Raw genomic sequence first — 21,281 nt, forward strand, 5'->3', positions numbered from 1 at the left:
ACTATCTACTCTATCATGCCCTTTGATGATCTTATAGGTTTCTATAAGATCCCCTCTAATTCTTCTATATTCTAGAGAATATAGGCCCAAATTGGTCAGCCTATCCTCGTAACTCATCCCCTTCATCCCTGGTACTAACCTCGTAAATCTACGCTGCACCCCCTCCAAGGAAAGTACATCCTTCCTTAAATAAGGAGACTGCACACAGTATTCCAGGTGTGGTCTCACCAGGGCCCTATACAGTTGCAGCAAGACTTCCCTACTCTTACACTCTAATCCTTTCATAATGAATGCTAACATACCGTTCGCCTTCCTAATTGCTGCTGCACCTGCAGACTAACTTTCTGTGATTGGTGTACAAGGACACCCAAGTCCCTCTGGACGCTAACACATTCCAATCTCTCCCCTTCTAAAAAATAACCCGCTCTACTGTTTTTGCTACCTAGGTGGATGACTTCACACTTCCCTACATTATACTTCATCTGCCACCTACCTGCCCAATCACCTAACCTATCTATGTCTCGCTGCATTTTTTTAATGTTGTCCTCTGTGTTGACGCTTCCTCCTAGTTTTGTGTCATCCGCGAATTTAGATATATTAGCTTCGATGTCCTCATCTAGATCGTTGACGTAGATAGTAAATAGCTCAGGCCCAAGGATTGATCCTTGTGGCACTCCACTAGTCACATCCCACCAATCTGAAAAGGACCCGTTTATCGCTACTCTTTGTTTCCTACCCGTTAACCATTCCCCAATCCACATTAATATGCTCCCCCCAATTCCATGGGCCCTTATCTTTGGACTAACCTTTTATGCAGCACCTTATCGAATGCCTTCTGGAAGTCCAAATAGACCACATCCACTGATTCACCCTTATCTAGTTTACTTGAAATATCCTCAAAAAATTCTATGAAATTTGTCAAACATGACTTTCCTTTTGTAAAACCACGTTAACGTGGCCTAATTATATTGTGCTCCTCTAAATACTGCACTACTACCAATGATTCTAAAATGTTTCCTTCTTTCGCTTAGCAAATTCTTATGTTCTTATGTACTGGCAGACGCCTGGTGCATATAACCCATTCAGTCACCCAGCAGGAAAGTTGCAGAGAATGAAAGAGAACTGCAGAAAATAGCATATCTTGTAGCAGTTATTCAGTGTAATTCACACAGTGACAAGTTTGGAGATATTTTATTCAGTGACTTGTGCAATTCACACTATATCATTTAGTTAGGTGGATATGTGAATCGGCTCCAAGCATAGTCTTGCCTTTCTTGAAATTCTGATAAAGAAAGAATTACGTGAATTCTAAAATTGAATAAATCTTTCCTGATAAAACAAATTCTAACCAATAATCGCACAAAATTGTTGGATCGCCTGCTTCTAGAACAAGTTCACTTATTGGATAAATATATCAAAAGGCTTCAACCATGTATCTTCTGTTGATACTTTGAAAGTATCTACTTTGATTTGACAAAATGTTTTATCTATTGTATCTCAAAACAGCAGCTAAGACTGTGAAAAAGTGTCACCTTGTGCTGTGTAATGAAACTACAGTCTCAATTTATGACTGGAAGCCCAGAACAAACAATGGATGTGTAAAAGGGCCGCAACTCATGTAATTTTACCTGTAGGCATGACTTCAATTCTAGCTTAAAATCGTATATTTTAAAAAACATCGGAGCCACTAAATCTAGTTTTGTTTGCTGTCTATCTGTCGCTGACTCCACCACGGCTGTTTGTGGAACATTGCCGTGGGCACACAGGCCGCCGCCTTTGCCGACAGAATGCACACGGTCGCAGCGCGTTGCAGTTTCTCCCGCGAAGCACCTTGAGACAAAATCCGACGCCGTGATAAGGCGCTGTATCAAACGCGAGGATTATTATTGTTTTCGCTTGTCGTCGAACGACTCGGTCCTTCCAACTCTGCATCTCCCCCTCCTGGAGCTTCACCCCCCAGCAGGTCCTGGTAGATGCAAACACTGACAATAATAATGCAATACTACAGATTGCCATCTTTGGGAAGATCGGAAGCGGTACAGATATAGGGATGAATACGTGCGTGGCTCTGGCTGCTCTATTCCTGTCTCTCTCTCTGTGTGTGTGTGTGTGTGTGTGAGTAAGAGCTGCAGAGAGAGGTATGTCCTGTCCAGGACCCATCGGTTCACTTGAGTCTCCATTGCTTTGGCTGCTGTTAGTGCTGCGCTGACAGTGAGAGCAGTGGAGGGAGGGAGGGGTTGGGGGGAGGGAGGGGTTGGGGAGAGGGGAGGGGTTGGGGAGGGGAGTTGGGGGGGAGGGGGGGGAGGGTTGGGGGGAGGGAGGGGGGGTTGAGGAGGGGGGGGAGGGGTTGGGGGAGGGGAGGGGGGGAGGGGTTGGGGGGGGTGAGGGGAGGGGTTGGGGGGGAGGGAGGGTTGGGGGGGAGGAGGGGTTGGGGGGGGGGGAGGGGTTGGGGGGGAGGGGAGGGGTTGGGGGGGAGGGGAGGGGGTGCAGCTCGGGGTCTGGCTGCTCCCATGTGAGGCTGGAAAGCAACTGAGTGAATAAGGAATCGGCGTTTATGTCTCCGGAACCCGACTGCACAACGCGCTGCGGAACGCAAACGCGCAGTGTTGCCGCAAACCGCAGCAACGTCAGAGGCAGTGAGTGCCGGAGCGGCGAGGACCCGCCGCAGTCCCGCTCCCACTGCAAAGCCTCGGGGGGGAGTTCCTCTCTTTCGCTCGTGGTTTGGGCTTTTACTTGTTGCTCGTTTGTTTGCGGAGTGACGGCTCTCTGACTGCGGAGACTGCAGTAAGTGGTGGGGGTGGGATTTCTGCTTTTGCTAACATGGACATGTTATTGTTAGCGGGTGGGGGTGGGGGTGAGTTGTTGACTCGTGTGTGTGTGTGTGTGTGTGTGAGAGAGAGAGAGAGAGAGAGTGTGTGGGGAGGGCTCTTTGCTGCAACACACTTACTTACAGCATCCGCTCCGCATAATGGCTGCGGGATCTCACTCAAGTCCATTGACTCCGCAAACTGGTGTTTGCAAACGGTGTGTGTGTGTGTTGGGGGAGGTGGGGGGGGGGGGGGGGTGCGTTTTGTTGGCTGGATAAAAGCAACGTGTGTGTAACATTTGATCAGGTTATTTACTACCTATTTATTTATGTATGTTTTTTTATGCATTTGTTTGTGTCTGCATTTGTTTGTGTCTGCATTTGTTTGTGTATGCATTTGTTTGTGTATGCATTTGTTTGTGCATGCATTTGTTTGTGTATGCATTTGTTTGTGCATGCATTTGTTTGTGCATGCATTTGTTTGTGTATGCATTTGTTTGTGTATGCATTTGTTTGTGTATGCATTTGTTTGTGCATGCATTTGTTTGTGCATGCATTTGTTTGTGTATGCATTTGTTTGTGCATGCATTTGTTTGTGTATGCATTTGTTTGTCTATGCATTTATTTATGTATGCATTTATTTTGTGTATGTATGCCTGTATTTATTTATTTATGTGTGCATTTTGACAGCTGAGCAATGACAGCCTGATCACAAGCGTCAGCTGCCCGAGTCAGTGGAAACTTTTGACTGCTGCTGGTCTGGGATCTCAATGAGCGGCTTCTCCATTCCGAACATAAACCAGATCCGATTAAAGCTATGAGGAGCAGAAGCAATTCCGGTGTTAGGTTAGATGGCTACGCCAATCTTGTGCAGAGAACAATTCTATGCCACCAGGTGGGTATTTCTCTTTGCTATTTACATTTGCGCTCAATTTTGCAGCCGCTGCGGTACGACTTTCGGCCGATCAGGGTCCGACATACATAATAGGGGCTTTGTTTCATTTGATCTTGGTCAGAGAGTCGTGTTCAGGGATGTGGAAAGGTTAAACCACTCTCTTCCGTGTACTGAGGACCCAGCTGTACATTTGCAACTTGTATTTTCTACGCCTTTTGATTCAGATTTCCAGCATTTGGAAGTTTATTTCTGACTTGTGGCATCTGATGTTTATTTCCCAGGCCCTAAACAGTTTGCAGTGTAAAGGGATACAGAATTGCCAATGTTGCTCAAAATGTAGAGAGTTGGCTCCAAATAAGGAACTAAAATTGACTTTATTTCCACCTCTAACTTCAGGCGTTTCCGCAAAATATTTATTAAAAAATATATAAAAAAATAAACTGTGCTAACGGTCTAGATTGGTGCGAATCAGTAGCTGAGAATTATTTTGGTTACTCACTTAAATGTAAAAAGTTAAAATAAGTTTGCACTTCCTCCTACAACTTCCCCGGTTGTTCACTCCAACTCAAGGAGACAATCAGGAACCTCTGTGTTTTGTTCATAGAAACATTGGAGAACAGCAACATGAGGTTGTCATTTCAACCTATCGAGCCTGCTCCATCAGTTTATTAGATCTTGTCAGATATTTTAACTAACTCTTGTATTTATGGTGCTATATAAGTGCAACAATTTACAGATTTAAAAAAATAACTTTCATTGATATTATGCATGTGGAGATTTGCAACAAATATGAGTGAGACTCGACAAAGTTTGGCAAGTAGGTTGGCGTATGTTTTTGACGATGAAAACACCTTTCTGAATAGCATCACAATAAAGATGTCTTCAATAACAGAGATGAGGGACAATGACTTATGTGCTGCAGGAGCTGGGCACTGTGAGTGGAAGAGGGGTGGAAGAGGAGGGATGTTGTCATTAGAACGTTTCAGACTAGGGCTGAGTAAGGGAGATGGTAAGGTCAAGTGCATCTGTTCCAGTTTTTCCTTGATCACCATTGTGGAACAGAGAGTGTATCTACAGATTATTACATCACCATCTCAATTTCACCCTGGCACCTGTTGGGTTGTAGCTGCCAATATGTTTTGCAGAGTTTAGAATTGAGTTTACTAAAACTGATTTCAAATACCACACAATTTTCCCTCCATTCACCACACCTTAGAGCACAGCGTATGTGTGTGCTGTGGATTGCAGATGAAGATCACGCAATTTATGCCAAATATGTTATAGTTATGTCGTGGAGAATCTGTGACTGTCCACTGCCTCTCAGTAATTTTGTCGGAGACAATGGTTCACATGAGTTGCATTCCTATTATGCTTAACCTGTATTCAGAGGAATGTGATATTGATCTGAAAATATCTGTGTTCCTGTTCAGTGCAGACACAGGGATGTATGCCAAGGAAAGAGAGAATGCAGAAGACCAGACTAGTAAAATTATCAGAACGTAATGCACAAGGGATTAAAATTCTGGTACCGAAGCAGATATTAGAATGATATATCTATTTGGGAGAACAGACACGTGCTAGGGGCTTGGAATTGGCTGCACACTCAACCTCACTAAGCCAGTCAGGAACCTGGGTATCTTGTTTGACCCTGAACTGTCCTTTCTTCCCCACATCCGTGCCATGACCGGCACTGCCTACCACCACCTCCGCAATATTGCCAGACTCCGCCACTGCCTCACCCCTCAGGCTACCGAAACCCTCACCCACGCATTCGTCACATCAAGGCTTGATTACGGTAACTCCCTCCTCATCGGCCTTTCCAACACTTCCCTTCACAACCTGCAGATCATCCAAAACTCTGCAGCTCGTGTACTCTCGTGCACCGGGCTCCGTGACCCCATCACTCCCACCCTCGCCCGACTCCACTGGCTCCCCATCCCCCAAAGGATCGAGTTCAAGATCCTCGTCCTCACCTTTAAAGCCATCCATGGCCTTACCCCCTCCTACCTCGCTGATCTGATCTGCTACCAACCTGCCCACTCCCTCAGTTCAGTGGGCTCCAGCCTGCACCATGTCTCCTGCCCAACCCACCCTACCATCAGTGGCCGGGCTTTCAGCCTCTCTGCCCCCACACACTGGAACTCCATCCCACGGTCCCTTCGCTTTGCTTCCTCTCTTGCCTCCTTCAAGCCGGTCTCAAGACCCTTCTCTACGATCATGCCTTTGGTCACCCTCCCACTTCTCTGCCTTCCCTCACCCCTACACCACCCCTCCCCCATGCTCAGACCCGACACCTGACTGTTCAGTGCTTTGGGACGTCCTCCCGACGTGAAAGGCGCTCTATAAATGTCAGTTTGTTGTTGTTGTTGATCAAGCAATGCCTATAGTGTGTTTAAGAGTGTTTGAAAGTAATAAAATAAATATAATTAGGTGCAGGATAATTTTGCAGTAATTGTCAAAAAGGATGTGAAGCTAATGAAATGGAAATATTTTCTCCCTGTGGATGTTGTTGGTAGATTTGAAATTTAACCCCTTTGTTGTTCTACCCTCCTACCATTAAATTATCGAGACTGCACTATAGTACCATGTGATCTTTAATGTTTTCCTGAAGAGGCATAGAGTACCTCAGTTCAATGTCTGATCTGAAGGATAGCAGAATGTGCTCCTTTGAGTGCATTGTAGTGTCAGCCTACATTATGAGCTTGAAGTCCTGGCTTGGGAGTCAAACCCACAACATTCTGACAGAGGCAAGAGTGGCAGCATCTAAACCAGCCTGGTACTTGTGCATCTAGAATCCACTGAATTGTTTTTGGTTTCTGTAAATCGATGAATTCAGTAGACCCAGGCTGCTTAGCAATGATGCCCAAATGAAACAGCACAACATAGCTGTGCAAGTAGTAATAAAAAGTGTAGGCTAATTCCAAAACCAAGCACTGAATGTGCACAAAATGTAAAATCTGACTGACCGTGTGTATTGCTTTGTGAAAAACAGGCACTTTTGTACATTGCTCAGGACAACAATGCAGTGCTCAAGGCCCTTTTTCCTTCATTTGGAGTTCACCAACTTATCAACCTTTCCAATTGATATTTTCATTTATCTTTCAGAACCCAGTCACGGGATTGCTGCCGGCAAGCACAGAGCAGACGGATGCTTGGGTGCGTGATAACGTCTATAGCATACTGGCTGTATGGGGTCTGGGATTAGCCTACCGTAAGAATGCAGACCGAGATGAAGACAAAGCAAAAGCGTATGAACTTGAGCAGGTCAGTAAATAGAAACACAATGGGATTGAAAAAGTGCTTGAAAAGATAAACCAGAACTTAAATAATACTTCACTTGGAAAAGCACTGTTGGACGTAAAGTGGTCTCCTGCACTAATTCTGCTCAGACTCAAGATTACCTCAGTGAAGAGATTTTTTAGGCCAACATGATGTACCCAATGGGTCACTGTACGAGTCTCACTTTACTTCCCAAGGTGCTTTTTCCGGCACTTAGTTTTTCCTTTCGAGAGCTTTTTCATGCCAAACCAAACGATTTTTTCACCTAATACCTGAACCCGGCGTTCACTAAAGGAACAAAAGGAACAGCAGGATTATTATCCAATTTTCCCTTATATTGTGTTACATTTGTTTTCAAATCACCAGGGAGGATATTCATTCAGCAAAACACATAATTGTCAAGAAACAAAAGGGAAGAAAAAAGCAAATTTTTTCACAGCACATATTTATGAGATACCTTTGCTGATATCAGGATTATATTTGTGGCATCCACTACAATGTTTCATTTGCTCAAATCGCACATGTTTCAAGAAATACAATATTCATTAGAGAAACATTGAAGGTGACTCTTTCTGCAACATAACAAATCAGCCACTTTTTACATTAGCTACTTCTGTAACTTTTTGATGATATTGGGTACTATATTTCATTGCAAAGTCACTATCCATTTCCCTTTTGAATTTGGTGACAGTTTGCTTCTACCGCTTCCCTAAGTAAGGTCCTCTACATATATTTACCTCTTTCTGATTTAGAGTCCTCGGGATAATTAGAAAGTTAGGCCATGGTAGATGATTTGAGCAATTTCTTATGATTAGTTTTCATATACAATATAAATAGAAGTATACCGGAGCACTAACTAAATCACATGGATACTAATGGTCTATCTACCAAAAATTACAATGATCGTGGAAGTGGTTCACTAGAAGCAATAGTGAAAGTGCAAGGAGCAGTAGTATGACAGCCTGGCGCAATTGGTAGTGTTCTCGCTCACTTTATGGCTGTTTGTGGGACATTGCTGTGCACAGAGTGTATTTGCTGCATTAGTCTACAGAATGCACACACCACTTTGCCATATAGCCTGTGAAGTGCTTTGTGATGTCTTGATGATGTGATAAGGGGCTGTGTCAATTATTATTATTATTAGAATTATTATTATTATTGAAGTGGACAAGGCTTAACATTTGTATATCACCCAGTAATATTAGAGAAGGAGATAAACAGAACACTGCAAACATAAAAGATACTCAAGATTTAGAAATGCAGATATTAAAGCAACTTTTTATAGGGATTAAGGAAGATAATAATCTAGAGACTTGTGAGCAGTGAAATTAATATCAGATGCAAGAATGCTTCAGAGACATTTTTAAGAGAAGCATATTATAAGAATATTTAGATAATTCAGATTCGATAATCAGAAGCCAAGGGAAATCATGCCTTGCAAACTTGCTGAACTCTTTCCAGAGTATTGAGAATTGAATTTATAGGTGAGAGTCAGGACCTTGAATGAGTGACTGATCTTAATTGTGAACTATTGAAAGTGTTTCTTTCCACAGAACGTTGTGAAGCTGATGAGGGGCCTTCTTCAGTGCATGATCAGACAGGTATAGTACACTTTGAAAATTGAGAAAATCACGGTATTGCCATGATGGTTAACAATTATTTAATATCAATTTGTGGTTTCTTTCTGTGATAATGACTGTTTAAAATGTATTGGTTAGGCCGCAACTGGAATATTATATACAGTTTTGAGCACCACGTTATGTGGAAAGCATAATCAAGTTACCAATGCATGTGAAGGCAGTGTATATATCACTCAAATTGGTCAACAATCCTGGCCCCCAAAAAATAATGGGTCAATTATTCCATGGCTGTTGTGGGACATTTCTCTGAGTAAACTGGCTGCTGCATCCGCCCGCAAAACACACACAGTCACAATACTTTACAGTAAATCCTGTAAAGTGCTTTGAGACTCCTTCACAATATGATCAGGCATATCAAATGCAAGGATTATTATTAAATTAACTGTCAAAAGGAAATCCAAAATAGTATTTCATGTAATTTTGCAATTGCTATAATTAACTGGTACTTTACTATTGTTGAAGTATTCTCAATATATCAATTCATGTTTAGTGACTTGTTGCATATAATTTATTTATAGATGGATAAGGTTGAAAGATTTAAACATACTCAGAGCACGAAGGACGCTCTCCATGCCAAATACAGCACCACCACATGCTGTACAGTTGTTGGTGATGACCAATGGGGTCACCTTCAGGTTGATGCTACTTCTCTCTACTTGTTGTTTTTGGCACAGATGACAGCTTCAGGTGAGAAAATTGTTGCATGTTATTATTTTCCAACCTGCATTTTTCCTCTCCGTATTTGAAGTGTAATATCTATCAGTTTGTCATTTTGATCATAATGGTGAAGAGTGTATTTCTGTAATTTCTGTAGGAGTCCTGTAATTAGTGGTTAGCACACTCACTTCGCAAGCGAGAGACCTGGGTTTGATTCCTGGCAGGGAAAAACCTTGGACAAGTTTCCTTATCCACACACCTGATAATAATCCCTCAAGAAAAAAAAACAATAATTTGGTCACTCAGTCCACGACTGTTTGTGGGACACTGCTGTGTGCAATTGGCTGCTGTGTTTTGCTCACAAATATATACAGTCAATTCACTTTACAGTATATTCTGTGAAGCGCTTTGAGACGTCTAGAAGACGTGAAAAGCGCTATATCAAATGCAAAGATTATAATTTCTCCTTGTAGAATCTTGGTGTCATCTTGGCACAGTTGGTAGTTGAATCAGATGGTTCTGGTTCAAGCCCCACATTGGACTTTGAATTCATAGGCTGGGGTAGCGCTATATTAACCTCATTTGAATCTTGATTCAAAGCACTAGAATTGCTGAGCAAGAATCAGATTGGAGTAAATGACAGTCTAGAAAGAAGACTGTTAAAGTGCGACAGTAATTAGCATGTCATTTTTAAAATCACTGTTGATAAGATAAAGTCGGTCTATTAATGTCAAAGAGAAGAAAATTGGACCAGTGACTTAACTAAATTGAGCACAAAAGTATACTTTGAACATGTATCAGGAACAACAACTTGCATTTATATAATGCCCTTCATCCAGGGTAGCATCCCGGAGCGCTTGACAGTGGGGGATTCTTGATGCCGAGCCAGGAGAAGAGGGAGTGGGGAGGAGACTGTAAGCATGATCAAAAAGGAGGTCTTTAGGCGGGATTTGAAGGTGGGGAGGGAGGAGGCAAAGTGGAAGGATTAAGCAAGAGAGTTCCAGAATTTCGGGCATAGTGGCTGAAGGCACGGCCACCGATGGTAGAACGGAGGGGACGAGGGACAACCAGGAAGCCGGAGCTAGCTGGGCAGAGGCAGAAGGTGGTGGAGTGGGGGGTAAGCAGGTCGGATAGGTAGGGAGGGCATTAAGGCATTTGAAAATGAGTGAGAGGAACTTGAAATCGATTTGTTCAATAATTGGGAGCTGGTGGAGCCTGGTGAGGACTGGTGTGATGAGGGTATGCAGTTTGGTGTGGGTGAGTATCGGGCGGCGGTGTTTTGGATTAATTGAATTCTGTGTATGGTGGAGCTGAGGAGACCAGTGAGGAGGGCATTGGAATAGTCCAGGCAGGAAGAGACAAAGGTGTGGGCAAGGATTTTGGCTGCATTGGTTGTGAGGTACGGATGGAGGTGGGCAATGTGACGTAGGTGGAAAAAAGGGGTCCTCGTCAGGGAATGGATGTGTGGTAGAAAGGAAAGCTGGGAATGAACCTGACGCCTAAGTTGTGCACAGGTTCGTTGAGTCTGAGGGAGAGCCTGGGGAGGTTGAGGATTTCAGACCAGCAGGGGAGAAGACGTTGACGGGAGCATGGCTTCTGTCTTGCAAACATACGACATATTCACTCAGAGCGATAAATATTTGGTAAAGTTTCCTAAAATTACTTAATATTTAAGTTATTTAATACTTATTTTATATGGCACCATATCACTTTCGAGACATGTTAAATACTTCACATGTGGCATTATTTGTTAGCATAGTGACTGGAAAGCAAATAGTCAAAAACATTAGCTATTTTAAAAAAAAGAGCTGCCAAATGTGACTGGAGGGTTAATTTTCTGGAGAGATGAGATCAATAACATTCTTTGCATTTGCAATTTTTACTGGGTAAAGGTTTTATTTTATGTTCTTGCCAGCTACTCAGTTGTAGATTCAATCAAGTTATTGGTCTTTCAAATGCAAGTTGTTGTTCCTGTGCACAACACAGTTTGTTCCATTGTACTTTTCGTAGCTAATGAACTTGCTGAAATCTCCATGACTGGCTGCAATGTCCTCATTTGTCTAACCGGCCAACAGACGTGCATGGAATTAGTTCAGTTTGGTTTCTCGGACTTTCATTAACTCAGTATTTTTTCTCCTTAGGTTTACGCATCATTTTCACCCTTGATGAAGTGTCGTTTATACAGAACCTTGTATTTTACATAGAAGCTGCTTATAAAGTTGCTGTGAGTATTCGCAGATTTAAGTACTATTAAGGAGGTAAAACTGAGAGGCATTTTTCTGTGTTCTACGTTTGAAACTAAATTGAAGAAGGCTGATTTCTCTTTCTCTGTTTGGGTTTAGGATTATGGTATGTGGGAGCGTGGAGACAAAACAAACCAGGGAATAGCAGAGCTTAATGCAAGTTCTGTGGGTATGGCTAAGGTAAATACACATAACGCATCACAAAATAATCAAAATTCTGTTTAAATCTGGATAACTAAACAATAAGTGATGCATTTAATATTTATCACCTTGGATGTGCCAGAGGATTCCTCTAACTGTATCATTGTCAGTGGGACATTTGTGAATATTGGATTTCTGGTTAAGGGATTGCAGTTTTCAACAGCTGGTGAGTGGCCTTTTACTAAAGAACGTCTGAGTAGCTGGCGTTCTCTAACCAGCAGTCGAAAGCTGTGTTTCATGTGCCAAGAGTTCAATTTATTGGCCTGGCTCCACATCCAGCACATCTGATAAGTACTGAATGTACTTTTAAATTGGCTCCACTATTATTCTTATGATCATAGTCACATATTCTGCAGTGAAGCTGGTTAGGGATGTGGAAATGCACCCTTCAGGCCAATGCCTGCCTCACTTCTTTCATTTTGGGAAAAAATCTTAATGGGTCAGTTATACAACAAGCATTGTACTGAACTAGTTCTTTAGCAGAACAATTTAAGTCAGCAGCCTAGAGCATTCTACTGCTGTGTTTGTATTGCTTCTGCTAAGAAGGGAGTTTCAAGAGGGATTTGGGTGATTAATGCCTTTCTGTTCGGGTGTAACACTGTGTCTCTAAATTAGAACTGGGTTGCTGATACTGCAATTGATATGAAAATTGCATTCGCTCACAAACTCTGTAGTGAAAAGCTGATTTATCAAATAATTTAGCCTTGTTGGTGTCCAGTCCAGTGATGACATGAGACAGAAACTGCAAGAGGTAAAGTCACATGATTATCTTGAGTGCTGTTACCTGCCTTGTTACAAAGCAGTTTACCCCAATCACTCCATTACTTTGGGAACATTATTGTTTGTTTAGAAATGCGTCAGAATTAAATGTTTGAAGCCAAATGCGTTCAGAGGTAAAGTGTAACCTTTTGTTCCCATTCACAGAAGATATGTGGCCCTAAACAACATGCCTTATTATCTCATATCCAATACTAATATGCCCATATCCCATGGAAAGGTATGACTGCCCATAAATCATGTAGTGATTGATATTGCAACAAACAATATTATATTAATTTGATTTATTAACAATAATTGATTTTATCAACCGCTCAGGATATTAAAACCCGACACATAGATTAGTTATGTTCGTAACATCCTAAGGATTACATACTGCAATGAAACCTATTCCTAAGGAATCTATATATAGTGACATCTTCCCCCTCCTGTTAGTCCTAAAATACATGCATGAATTCAGAATGGATCTATGTTGCAACAATATCTGTCCAATTGAGGTTATTGTAGCTTTTTTTCAGAGGATGTGTTGTGGGGGTAGCTATGAAATCTACGAAAGCAGTTTCCATAGCCTTCCAGGGATTCAGAAGTTAATCCAGTATGATACCAAAAATAGTAGTTCCTCTGCTCCTCAGCCCAAGTGAACCCATTGCATGAACTGTCAACAGGATAATGGAATAAACTGATTTGTAGTATCACAGCTGAGGCTGATCTTAGAACTATGGGGCAATAGATTTCTTGAACATCTCAAGTGGGTGGAGAAACAGGACAAGATATTTTGTATTTGGTTTGGCAAGTTACTTCCAGCTTTGGGCACTTCATTGATAGAAACATTATCACAGCCGTGGCAAAGGAACAGCGGAGGTTCACTCGGGTTATATATCAGGACTTGAGTTCATATTGCAAGCTGACACCCCAATGCAGTACTGGGAGAAACATTATATTATAGGTGCTGTCTTTTGAATTACACCTTAAGCTGAGGTCCCATCCGTCTGTTCAGGTGAAGTTAAAGAGAGTTCTACCAATGTCCTAGGCAACAATTCTCCAAATTAATTGGCCATTCACTTTATGATATTTTGTGAGTCCTTATACTTGATAGTCACTACACTTGATTTCTTGTGAAGCACTTTGAAACATTTCAGTGGGGTCTATTTCAATCTGATCACTAAAGAAAGATCGTTTTGCTACATCTTTATATTGAAATTCTCAATAATATAGAACATAGGGATATCTTCAGCTCCTCTCTCCCCCCACCACCCCCCCCCACCCCGCCATACACACACCAACATCAGTCCTGAAATGCATGAACGAATGCAGAATTCATACATACCTTTCCAACTGAGATTATTTTTGTGATCAGGATGAAATGGACTGTTTGATATTGAACACACTAGTCAAAGTTCAACAGAATTGTACTGCATGTTGATTTGATGGTTAATTAATGGTTAGATGTTATTGCAGGCAGCACTTGAAGCCATCGATGAACTTGATCTGTTTGGAGCACATGGAGGCCCAAAGTCAGTCATTCACGTTCTACCTGATGAAGTGGAACATTGTCAGGTAAACCAGAAATCCTAATGTTACATTATTAGGTGGAGATGCTATCAATTTTCACTGTTTCTCTGTAAAGAAGTTGGTTACTTTTGTAAAACGTTTGATTCATTTCTTTCAGTCTATTCTTCATTCCATGTTACCAAGAGCGTCAACATCCAAAGAAATTGATGCTGGCCTTCTTTCGGTTATCTCGTACCCCGCTTTTGCTGTGGAGGACATTGAGCTTGTGACTTTGACAAAGAATGAAATCATTACAAAATTGCAGGTATGTTTTTACAAAGAAGTTGATACCTCTGGTTACACAGTCATTACAATTTACAGTGAATCCAATGAAATGCTTTGCGGTGCCCTCCTGGCGTGAAAGGCGCTAAATCAAATGCAATGATTATTATATTATGTATACCTGACTGTCCAGTGCCTTGGGACTTCCTTCTGATGTGAAAGGCGCTGTACAAATGTAATTTGTCGTTGTTATCCAGTCAGTAAAAGTAACAGAAACTGATGAGCCTCCGTTAATGCGCTGCGAGTCCCATAGAAAGGGCAACAAAGAGATAACTGAGTAGTTATCGGCAGACAACAGCAATCTCACATTAGGAACCCTGATCTTCCCAAACCATTATTGTCGAATTGCAGGATTCCATAATTGTACTAAAGCATTTCTTACGTGTTCCTTTCCCTTTAACTGCTTTAATTGTTCTTTGGAGAATAGCTGAGTTGAAAGAGCTGAGTTGAATGCAGCAAAACATTTAGGACAATTACTCCCCCTCTTATATGTAATTAAACTCGCCCACAAAATATGCAGTCAATTCACTTTACAGTATATTCTGTGAAATGCTTTGAGACGTCTCGGAAGACTTGATAAGGCACTACATCAAATGGAAAGATGATTATATAACTGCTCAATAGAGGGGTATTCAGTCTTGCCAGATATCCTGAAATTAATGGTGCCTTAACTTTTAACACACCAGAGGCAGCAGTAATTCCTGACTCTTATTCCATGCTGCTGAAACATCTGGGTTTAACACAATTTCTTTCTTCATACTTTTCAGACGAACAATGGGACAACTTCCCCCAAAATCTTTGGATTGTAATCAATTGTAGTCTCATGACATTCCCTCGGCCTTTATCTGAGTGGATGTAGACTGCTCCATGGCCTTCGATACCACTATTAGATTCCATGTCGGAGCATTGATTTCACTAGGAACTCAAGGATTTTTATCAGCTTTACCTCCCTCCTAAGAAGGAATATATTACTATTTTGATCTGTTCTCTCTAGTAAACTGGCCAAGAGTTAGAAAATGGACCAGTGGCAAAGATTGGGAATTTGAGCTCATAGTCCAGTCATTGGCTAATTCTTCAATGCTGGCGGAAAGTTACATTGTTGGAGGTGCCGTCTTTTAAATGAGACATTAAATCAACTCCCATACGCCTGTTCAGGTGGACTTTAGAGATCTCACAGCAATATTCAACAGAGAAGGGAGTTTCCTCCATGCCTGAATTTAACATTGAATTATCCCAGTGCATTGAATTATCCCTTCATTTTATATTTTACTTGCAATTCTGTGATGTAGTTTTGCTTATGGGTATTAATGTAAAGTGTTTCTTCTGTATAGGGACGGTACGGCTGCTGTAGATTTTTGAGAGATGGCTACAAAACTCCAAAAGAGGTATTGACTTTGTTTCACATCTACATACAATCTAATCGACACAACACGTAATAATATCATAAATGTAATATCAGGCAGAAATAGAAGGCATCAGCCGCCTGGCTCAGCCGCATTAGCCTGGCTTAATTGGCAGTAGTCTTGATCTTGAGTCATACAGTTAAGGGTTAAAGACCCACATCAGGACTTTGAACTCTTGGCCTAGGCTGACACCCTCATGCAATGCTGGGGATTGCTGTATTGTCAGAGGTGCTGTCTTTCACCTCAGGTGATTCATTAACCTGAGGTCCTTTTGGCCTGTACAAGTGGACATTGAAAGATCTCACACCACTCTTTGAAAAAAGAATGTTTCTTGCCAACAGACCTTGCCGACAATCCTCCAGATAAAATTGGTCATCCATTTCATGGCTGTTTGTAGGACATTATGTGTACAATTAGCTGGTTCATTCACCTACAAATACACAGTCACAACACCTCTTAATAAATGGAAAACTAAAAGGTTGCTAGTATAGGCAAGTAATGAACAAGCGATAGACTTCAGTGAGCTTTTATCTTCTACAAATTGGAACAATATGTAGAAATTTCTCAAAGAGCTACATAATGAATTATCAAATAAGGTAATAGAGCATGATTCACCATCAACATCTCGTAAAAAGCTACAATAATAATTAACTTCAAAGTTTAGTTGTGTTTCTCTCATGCTGTTATCCTCAGTACATGGCCCAAACCTGTTCTTTAATGAGGTCACCAGTATTTAGAAATGTAAGCAAGTAATCAAGACGTCAGTAGAAATAGAAAAAATATAGTAGTTTTATGAGTAAAAAAAATCCATCCAACACTATGTGCAGCAATTTTGGCAATTTGCGACTATACTGGGAAATCTCATTGAAAGCAGACATCGCCAAATGCGGTGAATAGAACTTTTATCCCACAATTTTGAAATGTGTTTCGATGCTGAGAGCTTCTTCAAAACCAATGTCTTTTTTTTCTGTATTAATTGTAACTTTTTTTTGATGCAAGCCTCTGGGCATACTCAGTACTTTGTTCTCAATTTGGAAATTCTGACATTGAATAAATGTGAGTAATTGAGTAAAGTCGGTGCTTTCTGCTTTTAGGATCCCAATAGACTACATTATGATTCAGCTGAACTGAAATTGTTTGAGAACATTGAATGTGAATGGCCGGTATTTTGGACATACCTCATCATTGATGGGTTGTTTAAAGGAGACCATGCTCAGGTAGGATACTATTCTGGGTTTTATTGTATTTTACCATCCAATTTGAATTATGTTGTCCATTGTTTTTTAACCTTCTCTGTGCTGCTGGGAGACTCCACTGTGGATCTGATACACTTCCTGCACCATCTTGAACATTGGGCCACTCAGTGGGACTTGTTGGTTGGTGCCGTCAAATGTCAAATCATGGTTCTGCACAGTTCGAGGGTATATCAAGGGGATACAAAATACACGATGGAAGATACAAGGGGGATCGGTCCCAATTATTGATCCTTATTGGTATCTGGGGGGTTGTGTTGGACATCAGCTTCTGCATGGACACTATCCTGAGGGACTGTGCTGAGAAGGGATGAAGGACACTCTGGTCATGCTCATCTCTATGCAAGGAAAGCAAGGTCCTACTGCAGGTCAAGTTTATAGCATTCTGAGCTCCTGGGGATGCAGTGAAGAGGCTTCCTCTGACCCATTTACTAAGTTCAGAATCAAGCAGTGGCAAACATGTGAAGTGACTGCTGGGAAGAGTGCTCTGGCCTACACTGACCTGTCGCTCAGCACCTTGGAGCAGGAATCATTTTCACAGCCGTACAACTATTTGCCAAGTGCCCTCACAAGAGGACCTGGGTTAAGCAGCTTGTGGCTCATGTTAGAAGCTGTGCTGTAAAGGTCCTTCCACCATGCTGAAGGCAGATGTCAGATGGCTAATGAGGAATCTTTGAGGCTTACGGTGACAGCTGCTGGAAGGCACTAACTAGAGTTTGAGATCATGAGCATGTATTCATTCATCCAGGGCTTGGAATCCACATTGACTGGTATCTATAGATATAAACAACGACTGCTCATGCACTTCACCTCCAACTGGTGGCAGCATTGTCCATGTTTGTCCAATGTCAAATGCCCTACTAGTGACTTTCCTCGTGTGAAAAAAGGCTAAGTAGGTTCTCCTTGGAGCTGAACTGGCTCCAAGGTGACATGTTTGGCAATGGAATGTAAGAATCAAGTCAAACCTCTGTGGTAGTCTCGGGAATCTGGTTCCTGAGCCAGGTGGGTCCACAGTACTCTTAGCGCACTGCCGATGACACCACAGCCAGCCTGACTCATCAGTAAGACTTGGAGGGGCAGAGCAGTCACTGTTTCAAAAATCACTTTTATGAGAGAATCCAAACAAGGTGCTGATCAAAATAAACATAGTACTGTATATGCTGGTTTAGATTATCTGTCCAGCTTAAAGTGATTCTTCAAACAAAAATCTCTTGAAGTACTGGTAGTATCTCTTAGTACAATGTATCTGTGAGCAGTTCTCCTTTCGGGCAGCAAGTGGTGCTGCAGACCAGAGATGGACCTTCTTAAACCACTATTGACAACTGCAGAGACCTTTCCTGCATTAACTATATCTTTTATTTCAAACTGAAATCCGGAAATGTCGGTAATTATACTAATCACTCTCCCTCCATTGCACAGGGTGCCTTGACTACTTAGACTTTTAGAAGATGCACAGCAAGTCTTTATTGATTTCAGTAGACCGCAGAGAAATCAAAATAGTCGGGAAACAAATCACTAAGTCCTTCTGTTTAACTCGGTTCTGAACATGTTTGTCAATTGGTCAAGAGGATCCATTTGGAAAATCTGTTATTTTATGTGAGACTAGATTTTGGCTTAGAAAAAAACCTGTTTAATTGTGGGCCTATTTTGCCAGTGACCATGCAGCGGTTAAAGTGCTAGAGCCCCTCTTAGACGCCTTTATCAAGGAATCTAAGAGGAAAGTCACCATGTGTGACCATTTTTCAAAACTTACTCACCCATGTTATGTGTATTATGTGTTGTTCCAGGTTGAAGAGTACCGGGAGGCCTTGGAAGGAGTTCTTATTAGAGGAAAGAATGGAGTTCGACTGGTTCCAGAGCTTTATGCTGTTTCGATTGAAAAGGTCATTCAATGCATTCAGTTGATTAATGATCTGAAAACACATAGATCAATTTATGGTCGGATGTCATTGCCTTTATTCAATGAGATAATGTAGAATCCTAAAAGATAAATTATGTGGACAGACTTTGGTACCTAAATCACAAAATCTAAAGTAAGAGAACTGTAAATAATCCTAGTTACAGAATTTAAATCCTTTAAAACATTTTGATTTCTAAATACTGTAGTAACATTTCTATGTACAGTTGATCCCTGTTGGATCCATAGGGGGCGAGTGAAAAGAGTGATTTTATGGATCCAGACCACTGATTATAATGGGGTCTGACTCTAATCATTGATAATTCAATGTGTTGTCCTTTAATAATCTCACCCAATAGTATTGATGTTTCTGTCAACAGACCGATATCCAGCTGTTTGATGAATTTTAACCAAATTTGCCATATCAATTGATCCGATTGACAAAATTGTCACAAAATAAATCACTAGGTCTGCCAGTTTAACTTGGTTCTGAACATTTTGTCTCTTGATCAAATGGATCAATTTGGAAAATCTGTCATTTTACTTAAAAAATAAATACACGAGCTTGATATAAGCCTTTATTTTATTTGCAGTAAAATAAAATGGTGTGTTTGTCGTGAACATTCATGTTTTGCTGCTGCGTTGGATATTGCTATGTAAACAGTGATCTTTCCAATGGAGCTTATCCTTTATGATCCATTTATGAAGTACTGTAGGAAATCAGTTTCTATGGGAACCTTTCAACGTTGTTTTAAAATGCAGGCATCATTGGTGGATCACAGTTAACTGGTGAATTTGGGCCATTGATTAATAAATGTACACTGTTTATTACCAGGTGGATGAAGAGTATAAGAACCCTCATTCTGTGGACAGAATTCCGAAAGGAAAATTACCTCACATGTGGGGACAGTCTTTATACATCCTGGGGTCTCTGCTGGCTGAAGTAAGAACTGATCAGAGCCGCTTTCACATTACAACCCTGACTGCACTTGAGCAGGTGTTGATACTTTGAAGGTGGCCTTAGCGCAATCACAGCTTTTACATATACAAACCTGGAGGGGGGGTCAATTTTCTGATCCGTGGATGCACTGAAATGCTATCCAGCAGGAAGGGCACAATATAAATTCAAGCTGTTGCATGGAACATATGTTATCTTGTTTATGACATGAATGCATTATATGATTTGAGCATGTGTGGAAACTAGGATAGAATATTTTTCCTACTGTTGACGACCACCAGAAAAATGACAATTTCAGTAGCTATCAATAGCCTCAAAATGTTGCTGCAATCCTTTGTTACTGGTTCTCCTATTGTTGGTTAGATCAGGAAATGAAGTGTGCAAAGGTACTGCGCATATGTGAAAAAATAGAGGGTTGGGGAGTAAGGAGGATTCATGAAGCAAACGCTAGACATAGTGGATAGACTGGCCTGACACAGAGATTACTGTTTCCTGCAGTGCTGCTTTTGAAGTTGCAGAGCAAAGCACCTCCCTGGTCGAACTCTATGCAGTCAGCATTGCTGTAAGGTTAATGTGGCATGTCTTTTAAGAATTGTAGTATGCTTTCTGCAGTGATGACTGTTTCTCTTCCAGGGATTTCTTGCTCCTGGGGAAATTGACCCTATAAGCCGAAGATTTTCGACAATCAGAAGACCTGATGTCGTTGTACAAGGTTTGTTATGTAGACCTACTCTAATCTGCTATAGCTCACGGTAAATAATAATAATCCTTACATTTAAACTATAAATGCATTAAAATTAGCTTTCCCAAACTAAAATCCATTCTTCTGACACTTTTTTTCAAGAAATTTCACTGACATCTTGTCAGCAGTATTCACAAACTGAATTAATTCCAACATTTGTAGCTTCTGGTTTACAGTCTATGAATTGTAAATGCAAAGTCTGCAAAGCCCGAAAAAGATTTGCAAACAAAATGCCGTCTGGAAGTCAGAAATTGGAATTAATGGAACTAATGCAGATTGCAAATATTGTAATTTATACTGTAATATCTTTTGTTGCTGATGTTGCTGAAGATTTTATCAGTTTGCTTTTAAACTCTACATCAGACAAACTGGAAACCGGTGTTGGTTCCTTTAAATTAAAAGTCTGTATTGTGGGGAGGGTATTCACAGGTACTTCCTAATGATTAGTCTTTCACTTGTGATATAAACAACTTATTTCAATGGGGTGGTTCTCTGATGTCAGAAAATTCATGTTATTTTGTACTAAATTATTCAATTTGCTGGCCTTGGAAATGTGAACTTTCAAAGTGAAGTATTATTATAAATGCACACTGATCAATATTCAAGGAATCATCCCTATTGTTTTTAAGGAAGGGTTTAACACCCAGAAATTAAGATGACCCATTTCCATTATCAGAGGTAACGCTTCCTGTGTTTT

The 21,281-nt window shown here is 41.1% G+C and overlaps 1 protein-coding gene across 3 annotated transcripts in view; it reads left to right on the top strand.

Moving 5' to 3' along the window:
• Positions 1–2,465: 2,465 nt before the first annotated feature.
• LOC103177487 (phosphorylase b kinase regulatory subunit alpha, liver isoform) overlaps positions 2,466–21,281 on the top strand; it is a 37,651-nt gene continuing 18,835 nt past the window's right edge. For 2 of the 3 annotated variants that reach the window (XM_007891669.2, XM_007891672.2), the window contains exons 1-14: positions 2,466–2,784; positions 3,497–3,701; positions 6,807–6,965; positions 8,534–8,581; positions 9,139–9,307; positions 11,419–11,501; positions 11,620–11,700; positions 13,957–14,055; positions 14,168–14,314; positions 15,663–15,716; positions 16,829–16,951; positions 18,775–18,870; positions 19,720–19,827; positions 20,476–20,554. In XM_007891669.2, coding sequence (XP_007889860.2) covers positions 3,624–3,701; positions 6,807–6,965; positions 8,534–8,581; positions 9,139–9,307; positions 11,419–11,501; positions 11,620–11,700; positions 13,957–14,055; positions 14,168–14,314; positions 15,663–15,716; positions 16,829–16,951; positions 18,775–18,870; positions 19,720–19,827; positions 20,476–20,554 — 1,324 coding nt within the window. In that variant the 5' untranslated portion in view covers positions 2,466–2,784; positions 3,497–3,623. Of the gene's footprint in view, positions 2,785–2,904; positions 3,025–3,496; positions 3,702–6,806; positions 6,966–8,533; positions 8,582–9,138; positions 9,308–11,418; positions 11,502–11,619; positions 11,701–13,956; positions 14,056–14,167; positions 14,315–15,662; positions 15,717–16,828; positions 16,952–18,774; positions 18,871–19,719; positions 19,828–20,475; positions 20,555–21,281 lie in introns of those variants that run through there. The other variant, XM_007891670.2, reaches the window with a different exon arrangement.

Source organism: Callorhinchus milii, unplaced genomic scaffold (assembly GCF_018977255.1).
Source record: "Callorhinchus milii isolate IMCB2004 unplaced genomic scaffold, IMCB_Cmil_1.0 Scaffold4, whole genome shotgun sequence".
Taxonomy (NCBI): domain Eukaryota; kingdom Metazoa; phylum Chordata; class Chondrichthyes; order Chimaeriformes; family Callorhinchidae; genus Callorhinchus; species Callorhinchus milii.